Here is a 15,251-nt window from a genome sequence, read left to right as displayed (position 1 = left end):
TTACGCTCTTTAACCTGAACAAAGCTGTGATATGAGCTTTTTGGTATAAAGCTGATAATAGCCTCTGTATTCAGCCACACCCATTCTAATATCAGCCCTGCTTAGATGTGTCTGTACAGAAAGCTGCTGTATGTTATGGGAGGTTGGGGATACTGTGGATATTATTACTTTAATTTTCATTGCAGTTAGACCTTAGAGGTGTGCAGATGAGGTCATTATAGCTTGTGTTTGAGCTGAGAACAATGTAGTCATTGTTCATTTTACTTTACTCACAGACCTCAGAGGTGTACAATTATGGAGCAGTGTGCTCTTTAGGAGTAACACATTAGAATATACTACTGTAGTCATTTATTTTCACTTTCTACACAATCACCCACCAGGCACATATACAGGTGACTGCTTAGGGTTAAGAGTGAGAAAGCATGCTATGTATACCTATATCAGCAGTCACTTGAAATATATGACTAAGGCAGTTTAAACCTCTGCTTTCATCTCAGTCTAACAACAGAGGGATACATAGGCAGTGACTGTCTTTTGTGGGGGCTTAGGGAGGCAGGCAGTAGTCCCAGGTAGGATCTATGTATTACTACAACAACTGGCTTGTTAGGTTATTGTGAGCTACTATTTTGTCAGCTTTGAATATTAAGCCTTCGGCACAACTTATGTCTTCCTTCAATGAAAAAAAACAAAGAGTAAAATTATTTTCTTTATCATGATTTGTGTTTAGGCCTCTGTTGGATTAAAAGGCTGAGAAAAGGTTTACTATGGTTTGTGCGAACAACAAAAATCAATGTCGTGCACAACACATAAATGGATGGGATAGTTGAACACACTTATGCGAATGCAGTAGTGCATTCACATAAGTGTATTCGACTACATACATGGAGATTGCGGTACAGTGGGGATTGGAAATTCATCCATATCCCCACTGTAGTGCAATCTCGGAGTTGGAATATATTAGAAGGGGGGTGTGGGGGGGGCACAGGGGGCTTGTCCCCCTGCAAAAACATGATATGTCATATAGGAGTCTGATTTACATCAGCTCCTATACGGCTGTGAAAACAAATGTAATAAAAGCACCAAGTACGCTGCTTCAAGCACAAATGAACAAAAAGTCCCCAAGGTGATCAGATACTAAAAAACACACTCTTAATGAAACATTACATGTATTTAGCGCTTTCATCCACATTAAGTGGACTACATCAGAATACATATTGTAAACTACTGAAGGTTTATTTAGCATTTTACTTTGGCGCCAGTAGTTACTGAACCAATGAAAATGTAAGAATTCTTAAAGAAATATTACTGTTTGAGTTCTAAAAATCAGGGATCTCCATTGTTTATGCATCCACTTGTAAATATTAACCTTTACTATAACATACAATATAATCATAAATAGTACATTCATAAACATATAAATAAATTCATATATATATTTTATATATATATATATATATATATGTGTGTGTGTGTGTTATAAACATGTTAAAAATATATATTTGTTAAAAAAAATTTAAAAAGTATTTAAAAAACATGAAGCTATGTTGATAAACCCAACAAGTTTAAGCATTGTTAAAATGGTTATGAAAAAAATATTTTAAAAAAATAATAATGATCCATAATTATAATTTTTTACCATTAAATTGCACATTAACATACTTAATAAGAAACTTATTTCCAGCCAAAAAATCATGTTTGTGCATGGAGAATAGGCTTAATGGGTTATCATGTGATGGTTTCGGCCACAATGTACACTCAAATGTGTCGATCATTTGGGTCGACATTGTGGCCAGTCAAAATGTTTGTGTTCGGGTTTACTTTTCGTTGTTTCAAACAGCAAATGTTTTGCCGTTCAAACAAACAATAGTAAACCCTGAGAAAATACTCTAAAATGCATCACAGCGCACCTGTAAGCCTATGGTTTCTGGGGCCCTAGCTTATTTGAGTTAGTTCCTAAATTATTATTATTGTGCTGTCTTGTTCAGGAAAGGTGTATGGAAAATATGGAAGGAAAACTAAAACTGAACAGCAACAGTGAATTTGTTTCCTTAATCATAATTTCTGTTCAAGCCATCACTGGACAAAAAGGTTGGGTAAAAAGAAAATGCACTTCAGAGCATATAAAATGTTATGGCTTCTTGAAAAAGCTAAAGAGTAAGGCAAAATGTGAACAAAGGAAGAATAAAAAGTAATGTGCATGGTTTGGGGAGCCCAAGAAGAGGGAGAATCAGAGGGGAGTACTGGCACGCGTGTGTGTGGGGGGGGGGGGTTGAAACAGTAGGCTCAGGGTGTCATTTCACCCAAGTCCAGACCTGTACATAGAACTGTTGTAATGCATCATTGTTACAACTAAATGCCAGTGACTGTAAGTGTCCCTTTGTAAGACAGACCAACATAGTGTGGTGCACAGGCCTGTTGTAATGTAAGAGCATTGTAGCTACAGGTCTGTCTGTATGTACTACTCTTAAAAGAATGCAGTATGAACTAAAAGGTTGCTTAGGAGGCTTGGCAGTGACAGGGTGATACTTGTACTGCAAGTGTCTAGGGGGCCTCCAACTTGACATTTTCTGGGGGCCCCCAAAATGCTAACACCAGCCCTGACAACAGGATAAATGTATGAAGCAAAATCAGGGACATTTAGCAAAAAAAAAAAAAAAAAATTAGAGGTATACAGTTTTGTGTTTTCATGCAAGTCTGTTTCATTGCCTCTATCAACATTTTTAGTATTTTAGTTAGCAGTGTTCACAGGTGGTTTTAGTGAATATTCATTATCTACACATCACCATTCTTATGTATAGTGATTATGTTGGTAATTAATAGTCATGAAATATGCATGATACTGCAATAGGTCATGCGTAAGTTACACTGTGGGCAGTATTTATTAATGCACCTTCAAGGAGATAGTGTTCTATGCAGTCAGTCTGTATTGATTTGAAACATTAACCTCTTATGAGCATTGAACAAGGACTTCTGCTTTTTTCCTTTCTCTTTGGACTGTTGCTTGGATTGGGAAGCATCTGACTATCTTGGATTATTGATTTAATGGAGTACATTCAAATCTAGAAGCAGCAAAACATTATTAAAGGGGACTACTGTTGAGAGAAAAATACAGCCTTCCTTCCTAGAAGAGAGAGCAGATTTTCATAATATGCTTGCATGTTTTCTCTCATCTTATAGTCTTGGTTTCATAAAGTGAAGTACAGATTTTCATACATGTTATCCTGTAGCATTTTCAGATCAGAATGCAGCTATTGTAAAATGTATACAGCACTACATTTTTTAATTTACCCAAGTCAGTTATTAATCATTTTGATGATGTTACTTACTGCATGCAAGCATAACTCACTTATCTATAATATTTCCTGGAATGAGAACATGAGTTAATACCCACTCAGTGTAAGAAATCAACACCATTAGTGTACTTAACCGTAAAACTCCCACCCTAACACTAAAACTCTCTCCCTAAACCTAATTCTGAAATACAATCCTTAACTGTTAATCCCGCTCTATGACCCTAAAATTCCATCCCTAGCACTTAAACTCAATCACTTAGCCTAATTGTAAGCCCTCCCTAACTTTAAAACTCCATACTTAAACCTAATCCTAAAACCCTCTTCCTAACCCTAAAACATCCCTAACCTTCCATGTAAAACCCTTCCTATCGCTAAAACTCTGTCCTTAGCCTTTTTTTCTAAAATGCTTCCCTAACTCTAATCATAAAACTCCGTCCCTAACAGTAAAACTCTGATCCTAATTCTAAAATCCCTCCCTAACTCTAACCTTAAAACCTTACGACTAAAAGAGAACAGAAAGCCAACAATTTGGACACAAAAGCAGTCACAATGAGAATATGCTGTCCCCAGGAGTTGTACACAGCAATTTAAAAGCTGTCACCAGTAAATAGGTACGCCCATTAAAGAGTTATGAAGAATTTCAGCTGTGTTACTGACTGGGATTTGCTACTGAAAGCTTTCAGCTTGCTGTGTATACAATTCCTGGGGACAGCATATTCGCTGGGATTGCTTTTAACCTTACGACTAACCCTAAGACAAATCTGTACAAAAAAATATATGCATCTCAAACTAGAATAAAGTGAACTACTTAATTCAGGACAACTTCCATTTTATTTTATTTTTATTTATCTTTATTTCATTTACATGTGTTTGTTTTGGTAGTGCACTTATGAAAACTGGTCAGTTACAAGCAGACTATGGGTAAAAATTATTTTCACACTTAAGAGAAACAGAAGTCGCACAATTGTAGAATGTACAGAGTCAGTAACATCATAGTTTGAAGTTAGGTTTGTCTTTGAAATCAAATGTTTTTGTGAGATCAACAAATAGGGCTCTTGTAAGCTTGCTTTTGTCAGTGTTTTTGTTATGCCCCTCATGACCCAAAGTGCTTTTTCAGGGTTTAAGGCACCAGTATTTCATTCAAATAATCAGGGTCCAGGTTATAAAAGGCATAACACTTACATGATAAGGTCTTAAACTACATCTTGCAGTAACTTGCCAGTATATGTCCTGCAGAGCAAGTCTTCATTGACATGCTTTACATTTTTCCCCCTCCTGAACATGTCATTAGTTACTCAAATGAGGATAATCTATGTACCATACGTAAGTCTAAACAAGAAAACAGATGGCATGGATCAATGAAGACCATAAAAAGATGTTAAATAGGAATACATATTTTTATATATTGTATTTTCACTAACACTGTCCGTAAAAGGAAGTCTTTGGAGAGGATGTTAATTTTCCATCATGTCCTAGTCAAGGATCTTTTAAAGGATCAGGGTTATGAACATGTCTTTTAGTGAATATGGAAAAACTCCAGCCATCAACAGAGTTAACTTAGAAGATGGCTGTAGTCAATAATTCAGGGTGTGATTTTACTAACAGAACACCAACAATGTGGGATTTTCCACCTTCTTCGGTACAGTCTTAAACACCATGAATGAGCAGCATCTTTAATGGTATAATTATGGCATTAGAACAAATCTACCATTCTAATAGCAATAAATCACTAGGTTATATTCCACGTAATAAACATAAATATAATGTCATACAAACCTATGGATTATTAATGATTATACAACGACCCCCCATTAATATTCAAAAACGTGCACGCTGATTGGTCAGCGTGCACGTTGTAAATCCGAGTTATAGTAATGGAAAAAGGTCCGGTCGCCCAGACTTTTTCCAGTACTATAACTGTTACATCAACACTGTCTCGCTATGTTAAACGAGTTTAACATAGCGAGACAGCTTTAAAAAAAGCAACAGAGATTATCAGTTTATTTATTTAAAGCTGTCTTGCTATGTTAAACCCATTTAACATAGCGAAACAGTTTGTAAAAAGCAACGGAGATCTTGGTTTCTCCGTTGCTTTTTTCAAAACTGTCTTGCTATGTCAAATGGGTTTAACATAGCAAGACAGCTTTAAAATAAGCAACGGAGATTTGTGTCTAGTGAGGTACATGCCAAATGGAGCATTACACTAGTTGATTGGCCTAATGAGGGAAGAATAGAGAGAGATGATGACCTCTTTCTTCCTGGATGCAAAACCCTTGGTAATGAGATGTGCCAAATAAAAGGACATTCTGACCATGGCAATGTGGTGGTCGAAGAAGAGGTTGCTGCCAACCTGTGTCCCCAAATCTCTTATAACACCCCCAGTGTTCAGTGGGCTCCCATTGATGTGGTAATTAGCGGGAACTGAGTTTTGGAACTGAGTTTTCCCCAAAGGGGATGACGACGCATTTTTTGCATTAAGCTTAAGGCCATGGTTTCGACACCAGTCATTGGTCTCAGTGAGGCCTTTCTGTAGGATGTCTGCATCACTTGGGGAGTTAATAATGTCTTCCAGCTTGCAGTTGTCTGTGAACTTGGTCAGCCAGAGTCCCTCCGTGTTGGCCTGGACTTCTGAGAAGTAGATACCAAACAGGAGAGGAACCAGGACCGATCCCTGTGGGACTCCACTCGTGACTGGTCAGCAGTCTGACTTGGAGTCCACTACTTTCACACTGTGTTCTCTATCTGTGAGCCAGTTTGCAACCTACCTAGTGATATAGGGATTGATGCATAGTTTGGAGAGTTTATCAATAATTCTGAGTGTGGAATGATATCAAAGGCCTTGTCCAAATCGAGGTTGGCTATATGAACTGCCTTGCCCTCAAACACAGCTCTGGTGACTGACTCAAAGAAGTCAACCAGGTTGAGCAGGCATGATCTACCTTTCACAATATCTTTATTTAAAGAGGGTTTATCCACTGAAATTGACAACTACTATACAATAAGTCTGATATGTGTACTGGGAAAATGTTGAACAAGCTACATTTGAACTTATGACAGGTACCTTCATTTTAAACAGTGATACATACCAACATGGTCTGGTTTTTAAATGGGAAGTCTTTGCCTAACTAATTTACTTATTTTCTATTAGATAGTTTGGAAGACATTGGATTCAGGTTACCCAAATGATGTGGTATATTTGGATCTGGCAAAGACCTTTGATAATGTCCCTCATAATGAGATTAAAATAATCATGGGGATGATGGGGGTGAACAGGCATATAAATATTTGGTTAAGAAATTGGTTGGCTGTTATTATATCCCTAATTTTAACTACATTTCTGTCTCTCACAAAGGGATTGGTTACAGGGGTACCACAGGGATCCGTGTTGGGCCTTATTTTGTTCACAATATTTATATCAGATTTTCCTGTGGCAGGTAATGTACATGTCATTGTTTGCTCATCACACAAAGGTTGGGTCGATAGTTATTAACTTAAAAGATCAACAGCATTTATAGAAATGTCTGGATAATCTTGATTTTTTTTTTTTTTTGCTAAATCAAAAACATGGAGTTCAATGAGGCAAAATCTAAACTGATACCCTTTGGAGAAAAAAGTTTTTACCCATATTCTATACAAAGTACTATCTTAGATGGGTTAACGGTATTAAGGGTCTGGGTATTAATATTGATAAAAATTTATCATTTGAGGTGACCTTACTGGAAGTTAGGAAATGTTACAATATTAAGGCTGTATTATGTAACATCACTAGTAGAGATATCTTAATTCCTCTCTTCAAATTGGTGATAAGACCGAATAGTGAATATTGTGCTTCATTGTGGTCATATTGTAAAAAACAAATGAAAAAGCTGGAAAGTATTCAAAGATACTACACAAGACAGAAAAAAATATGAAAGTGATAAGGTATAAGAACAGGCTGAAAAGGGTATACCTTTACATAAACAAGTATATATTACCTAGATGTGATCCTTATTCTTGTGTGCAAAAGTATAAATAGTGAAGTTACTGCAGTGAATTTGGTAGTGGAAATTAAAGCTCATGAACAAGTGACTAGCAATAAAAGTATGTTTGAGTAAGCACCTATGTATAAAACTTCACTAAGGAGTAGTTTTATAGTCTTGTAGGACAATGGTAGAATGTACTGCCCCTAGTAGAACAAAAGAGATGCTTACTTTATTTAAAAGGATTCTGAATGCTTGGGTGCGACTGAAGTTATATGATCCAACATTGATAGGTGGTAAACCTTTTGATAAGCTATGAGTTTTGTACAATAAATATTATACATTAGGACTGTATTAAATAAAGCAGTTAGAAACTTGTAAAGACATATTCTACCACAGTAAACATACCACAACAGTTCACTTGCTAGTATAAGAGGTAAAATAACTTGTTTCAAAACTGTTAGAAGCCCTGCTGTCCCAAAAGATTTCCTCAAAAAAATTCTGTGAGCTGCCCACAGTCCATCCTCTCCATTTCCAACATGCTTCCTTAACAACTCCTTCCCATAACAGGTCTGAACTTTTCTCAGTTCTCTCTTTTTTTTTTTTAACAGTCTTGTCAAAATGGTAAACTAATAGTCTAAAATAATGCAATCCACTAGATCTTATAACCTTAACTCCTGGTTCATTAACCAATGCAGTCCCCATATAATTTACCCCCATGCACAACATCAGTGACCTCTCCACTAAAAAAAAATGTTTTTTCCAGACATGTAGTATCCTGTCACAGTCAGATATGCCACAGATGTGCTCTCTAAAATAAACTTCTGACTTATTTCAGATTTCCCAACTAATGGTGATAATCCTTGAAAAATTGGTGCATGTACAAACCTGGGAATATATTTTGAACTGTGGCATTCTTTTCAGACACCATCTTGGTTTTTAGATAAGAAATACGTTAACAGAACTTTGTACACTAAAATATTTTCATACAGGAATAATAGCATCTTAACAAGTAATCTTTGTAGACCTTACTAGAGCATTTGCCATAACTAACCACAGATTTCTATTGACCAGAATGAAAGGTTCTGTTACTCTAATCCGATTGTATGACTGCTTCCACCTTTGATCATTCTTTTTAAGACTTAGTACATTATTGTTTAAGTTCAGCCCCATTACTGTACACTATTGCACAATGCTTCATCCTAGTCTCTCTTCTTCTCACTTTTCATCGACTACTCCGTAAAGGTCATCCTAAACTCAGTATCCTTCTACATATGCCACAATTGTCTGAAAAACACAAATAGCTGAGATTGCATGTTGAGATCAGATAGCGTTGTCACCTAATAGCAAGAAGATCTCTGGTTCGATTCTTGGCTAGGGTGCCTTTTATGTGGAGTCTGCATGCCCTCCCTGTGTTTATGTGGTGGGTTTCCTCTGGGTACTCCCATTTCCTCCTACTTTTCAAGGACATGCAGTAAATAGCTTGGGCAGTCTAAACTGGCCATGCATGTGTGTGTGTGTGTGTGTGTGTGTGTGTGTGTGTGTGTGTGTGTGTGTCTGTCTGTCTGTCTGTCTGTCTCTGTGCATGCGTGTGTGTAGACAGGAGAGTGTGGTATGGAATAACATCTGTGGCAGGGCTAGCCATCTGGTGGTGTGACCCCTGGCTGTAGATGATTGTCACTGTTGAAGTGACATTCTGACCCCAAGTGCAAAAAAATTGGAAAAGGGGTTGTGGGTGGATAGATCACTAAAAATACATCTTGAAGAGAACTTTCATAATCTGTCAGCTGGCTTACCCAGAAATGGAATATAACTCTGCCTTAGGGACTTGATTTTTGTCACACAAAACTTCTCACCATTCGGATATCATCACTGCCTGTGGCATTCCACTACAGACCATAGCATACTTTAAATACTTCAAATTGTGGCCAGACCAGTGCTTGACTTTTGATTATTGTATCAAAACAAGATTTAGTACTATGTTTTGTTTTAGGTGTGGAAAATCTCTCATGTTGTCTACTCTTAGGCCCAGGGTAGATCAGCAGTTGGAAAAGCCATTCCTTTTGCTGAGCTGGAATATGGACAGTTGCTAATTTCATATGCCCCCCCCCCCCCCAAGAAAACTGGAACAAAATCTGCAGGTACATTACCATTGCCCCTCACTGCATGCAGCACTGCAGTTTTTCAGAAGACTGATTCTTCATTCTTTGCTTAAATTACTAAACCTACACTTCCTTCTGTCTGTGCAGATCAGACTAACGGTGTCCATTGCCAATACAGCTTGCATTCATACTCCATTGATGCATCAGTTGTGTTGTATCTAGAAGTCAGACTCCATTGCAGCAGTCTTTCCCTTTGAGCTTTGGTCCTAAAAACTTGAGACAGCCTTCCACTCTTAAAATCCTGACTGACTACAAGCAGTCCAGAACTCAGCTGCAAAAATTCCATAATGAACCATTTCAATTTAATTTGTTTTACAGACCTTGATATAACTATACCAGTAATATAAAGTCAACATTAAGTGTACACTTTCTATATCCAGAAACATCCCTACCACATTGCTTGTGTTTTCTAGTCAGTCGCAAGGATTATGCTAGGTATACACATAGTCTACACTTTGTGGTAACCTTTACGAATCCCCCTCGATATTGAAGGCTTCAAGAAAATCAGTAGGAAAACTAAAATTAGGAGGAAGAAGCTGTGAGTTATGCGTGTGTTGTCTGTTCTCTCAGAACAGTGTAAACTTGGTGTATAATTATGGTAGGCATTAATGAATCTCTATACCTGTCTAAACTCTTACCTTCACTGCCTTATTTTCTAAACATATGGCAAAAGTGATTCCATATTCAGAGCATGAATATGTAAATACTGTAATTTAAGATTTTCCTGTATGTCATATGAGTCAAGTGTCTGTCTGGTGTCATCGAAGAAAAATGTTTAAATGTCATCTGTGCTGTTTCTGACTTGCTATTATACTTGCAAGTATTTCATTGTCCTTTTTGGCTTTTGGGATATGCCCAAGATAGTTTCTTATTGTATAAGAATCAATCAGAGGAGGTTAGAAAAGATTGGGAAGAGAAACTGTGAAAAGCAATTTACAAGAAAACAATGGGAACACATATGTATGGCGCCCAGATATGCAACCAAGTCGAGAAGGTTTAGGATCTGTGTTTGGAAGTGTTTTCTTAGTATAGGTATTTGTATACCCCAAGCAGACCCAAGCAGACTTCAAAGAATTTTTCCTCAGGCAGATAGCAAATGGAGGTGTGATGGAGAAGAAAGGTAATTGGGAACATATGTTTTGAGTGTGTAATGGTTGCGTGGGTTTCCTCAGGGTGCTCCGGTTTCCTCCCACATCCCAAAGACATGCTGTAGGTGGATTGGACACTCTAAATTTGGCCCTAGGTATGAGTGCATGTGTGTACCTTCTGTGAAAGGTTGGGCGCCCGGCTGGCAAATCAACACCATAAAACTCCACTGCCAATCATGAGCGGACAGATGATCTGCTGTGGCGACCCCTAACCAGGAAAAGCCGAAAGAAGAAGAAGAATGAGTTGGCAGATTTTAAAAATTCCCTACAGGGTACTCTGTCAGAAATATTGGACGAGCAAATGGCTGTAAGGAAGGAAATTATTCTTTTGAGCTGGGATACAAGATTTGAATTTCCTAGATGTAGTAAGGATTTGTTAAGTTAATTCTGTTGGCTGCCAAAAAAGCAATTACTAGAAAATGGAAATCTGTCTAGAACAACTGCATTTTAGGTATTGACTATTATTAAAAAGATAAATGAACTGGAAGAGAGATCTTTAGAAAAGGGCAGAAGCAAATTACATAGAAGTAAATTGATATTGTGGGAACAATTCATGCATAACAATGTTCAGGAGGAGAAGGAGTAAGGTTTAAGGGAAGGTGGGAATTCAGTAATATTTTTGTAATGTTGGACTGATACTAGCAAAGAAAAAATATGTAATGCATATTGCATTTAAATGGAAAATGTTAAAATGTTTTTTTTTTTTTTTCTGTTAATGTATGTTTACCTATGTTTTAAGTGATAATTTAATGAAGGTGTTTAAAAAAGTTAGTTTCTTATTGGCCAGTGCATTTCTCTTTTAAACAAATTCAAATAAGTTAATGATAATATCTCATTACTGGTTTTCACATGCTTCATAGTAGGGTAGAAGAGAGAAATATAATCATTTAGGAAGAAGAGTGAATTCAGAGATAAGACTTTGTAACAGTTAAGTTGGATAATAACACTGGCAGAAGCAATCTTAAGACCACCTATTGATGAAAGTCATAAAGTAGTACGAGCTGCAATTTTATGTCAAAGATCTGCTTTGATTAATGGCTTACATCGGACATAACTCTTACTCCCTGTGAAACCATCAAGAAAGCATTAGCAACGTGTTCATGAATGTCCTTTCAGAAGGATATGGCAGTACTCTCGTTAGTACAGTTCAGAACCATTTCAGTTTTTAATTAATGCATATATGGAGATGAGATTCACAGTGCTATCAGTTTGTAACTGTCCTTTGAAGTATCTTGGATATGTTGTACCTGAACAGCTCTATATAAAATATTTTTGCATTCTTTGTCATTCAGTCACTGCTTTCATTATAAAGATTTGCATTCAGTGCTTTTTTTATTTTATTTTAGTTTTTTTGAACTAATGATAACATCCTGCTTTAAAAACTGTGCAACTACTAATGTGTTCTGTGTTGGCAGATACTACAAGAAGTTTTCCATTCCAGACTTGGATAGATGCCACCTGCCACTCCTTAATACTGCACTCACATTTGCTTACGCCAATAATACCCTAATCATAACGGTAAGTTGGCCATTAACAGTCCTGATCTTTCCAGCAAGTGGCTCTATAAAAATGGATAAAGAACAACTGTATGTGAAAACATGAAGTTGAGTTAATTATGTAAAACGGAACATGCATTCATGTGGCAGCTGGCTATATCATAAGGAAATATTGTGGAGGTCATTTTAACTAGGATGCAACATTATTTTGATTTTTTTGTCTGACTTGATCATTTTTCTTTCTGTATAAAATTGTCAGTGTTTTTTATTTCTGTTTTTAGTATAACAATGAAAATGAAAGAGTTGCAAACTAAACCTGTGGTCAGTGCATGCTTCCATGACACACCCTCCACTCCACAGGGCAATGGCAGCCATGCAGTCTTCACCACAGCCTTCAGAAAGTGTTTTTGAGCATTTGAAATATAATAGCGCCTTATCTTGCAAGAGAAAATGATGTGATGGACTCACTTTATCTTGATATCTACAGTGGCTGTAGCTCTGATGGTCAGCATGTAAACTGTATTACATACTTGTCAGCAGTAAGATCTGTTAAGGCCAACATTCATTTGGGAGAGTGAAATCCAGACAATTAAATTTTGTTTTCTTCAATGTCTTTTGAGAAAAATATGATATGATGTCCTATCTCACCTTCATTCTTAACGGGTTGGGGTTCGGAACCAATCCTCTTTTCCGATTCAGCCTTTTACAAAAGCTCGAGGCCTTCTACTAGCTCATGGCTGAAAACCCTATTCCATCATGCTGCTGGAAAGTTCCCCAAATCTCATTTGCCGCTAAACAAGATCGGGTGCTCTTCCTGCTGGCACTGGCTAAGTAGAATTTTTTTTCTCTACCATTTATGAAAATTGATAGTTTCGTCACATTATTTTATTATAGTTAAAATTTCTGAGTGAATTGTGTATACTTCCGTTTCTCTTCTGAGTTATTGTTGCTTTTTGGCCATCGTTTTTCTCGCAAGGCCATTTTTCCTCTATCCCATCTTTAAAACCCATTTTAGAGGGCTTTCCTTTCCACTTTTTCTACTTCCTCCTTAACTTTAGGCAGATTCATTTAAATTAGAGAACTGCCTTTGCCCGTTTAAATTAGAGGGCTTTTTTCCTGTTTTTTTTCCTTTTTGGCATGTTCCTTATTATTCGTGTTGTTTAAAAAAAAAAAAAAAAAAAAATAGTAATATTGCTAGTGTGTGTGTGTGTGTGTGTGTGTGTGTGTGTGTGTGTGTGTGTGTGTGTGTGTGTGTGTGTGTGTGTGTTTATATATGTAAGCCATTTTTTCTAAATGTACCGAGTGTGGCCATAAGCTCTCCCCAGCTGATGGCCACACTTGGTGCGTTCGGTGCCTTGGGGTTGAACACCTCACCTCATTTGTGCAGCGTTCAACCCCAGGGCACTGAAAGAGCGGAGGTCGAAGCTGGTCCTGGCAGGACTTTTGCCCCTGGACTCGGCTCCGGCCTCCGCTGCTCCCGTGGCACTGCCACAGGCTGTGGTCATTGCCACTCCTGCCCCCCTTCCTCCGGCCGGGACTCAAACTCCTGCTAAAGCATCGGAGGACAGGGAGGCTAGGAGGGAGAAACGGAGGGAGAAGCACCACAAGCGGCGGGCCGAGGCCTCCGCTTCGGCCCCGCCAGCTAAGCAGGCTTCTCCCTCCACTGCTTCTAGGTCTCCTCCTCCTCGGCTCCGATCTCCTTGCTTCTCCCCAGGGCCCGAGGAGGAGGAGGCCTAATCTTTATCGAGGTCATCGAGGCGGCATTCCAGGCCTGCCTCGGTGGCCTCGTCGAGATCAACTTTCAGCATGTCAGATGCAGACTTGGACTGGATGATGCAAAGATACATCCATGCCCAGCTGCAGATGGGAGTGCTCTTGCCTCCCCCCCCCTTCGGGGGGGAGCTCGACACCCTTTTTCACTCCAGTTGCTCCTTCTCTGACCCGCTACCCGGGTTCGGAGCATTCGGAGCCGAGCAGCATCGGAGCCGAGGGTGGGTCGGCGCCGACAGTAATTGGTACTTCGGATCCGACCCTGCCCTCGAGTCTGTCGGATCCGACCTCTTGGAGCCGTGGCCCGAGCTTCGGATCCGAGGGATTCAGTGTGCCTTCGGCTCCATCCAGGTCGGAGCGCACTGGTCGCCCGGATCCGATGAATGCGCCGGCTCCGATCCCTTCATCGGATCCGAGTGGGAGCCGACTCTCAGAGCCCAGGGAGACCGGTTCCCCCTTGGCCTTCGATGTAGTGGAGAGGGCTCTGTCGAGAGCATCCGGACCCCCGGCCCTTGTCTCGGCTGCACCCTGCACTCCCTCTCTGCTGGGCCAGGCTTCCATCACCCGGCCTCAGGGACAGCCTGCTTCAATGTCCCAGGTTGTTCCATTGGAACAGGATGTTGCTGGCGAGACCTCCTCGGACAGCTCCCCCGAGGAAGTGCCTCACAAGCACAAGTGCAATAGGAGGCATGTGGACTCCCCCGAGTCCTTAACTGAGGACACGGACTTGGATGAAGGGGAAGGCTCCCCAAGATCACCCCCTGAGGATGTCTCCTTTGGAGACATTATGGAGATGCTGAGGATCAGAGGTGGGTGGTCTGCCCCCAAGGCTTCCTCCGACGAGTCCGTGTTTCTGGAGGCATTCAAAGCAGGCCCGTCTACCTCTTGGGTGTCCCCTCCGGCCGACCCCCTGATGGACCTTATTACCACCAGGGCGTGGAAGGACCCGGACACCATGGAGCCAGTCCCCAAACGCCCGGACAGGATACTAAGCCCCCCCCGCAGACCGGTCACACTGGAGCAAGGGTCCCCCCGTAGATGCCATGTTGACGGCGGCAGCCACAAAGAGGGAACTAGCTCAGGAGAGCCCCTCAGTCCATCCACGGAGCAAGGAGTCCCGCTCGATGGATCGCTTAGGGAAGCAAGTTTTTAGTTCAGCGACCTTTTCGGTAAGGTCCCTGAACTATATGGCACATGTCATCAGGATGCAGCGGGATCTTATCAAAGAATACGCTGCCCCCCCCCCCCGAGTCCATGTCTGCGGAGGACAAACAATTGTACTCCACCTGAATGGCCACTCTGAGATCTATTTCAAATACCTCTATGCGGCTATTGTCCCACACCACCAAGGGAGCCGCTAGAGCTAGCGGAGCAGGCCTAGTCATGAGACGTCAGGCCTGGCTCCCTCTTTTACTTTCAGCCC

At 39.8% G+C, this 15,251-nt stretch overlaps 1 protein-coding gene across 1 annotated transcript in view; it reads left to right on the top strand.

Moving 5' to 3' along the window:
• DPCD (deleted in primary ciliary dyskinesia homolog (mouse)) overlaps positions 1 to 15,251 on the top strand; it is a 325,261-nt gene that overhangs the window by 198,391 nt on the left and 111,619 nt on the right. The window contains exon 2 of the mRNA XM_044056344.1: positions 11,978 to 12,080. Coding sequence (XP_043912279.1) covers positions 11,978 to 12,080 — 103 coding nt within the window. The remainder of the gene's footprint in view (positions 1 to 11,977; positions 12,081 to 15,251) is intronic.

Source organism: Protopterus annectens, chromosome 14.part0 (assembly GCF_019279795.1).
Source record: "Protopterus annectens isolate FY-2018-M chromosome 14.part0, PAN1.0, whole genome shotgun sequence".
Lineage (NCBI taxonomy): Eukaryota > Metazoa > Chordata > Ceratodontiformes > Protopteridae > Protopterus > Protopterus annectens.
Note: the sequence above shows the minus strand (reverse complement) of the source record. Positions and strands in the feature narration are given on the sequence as shown.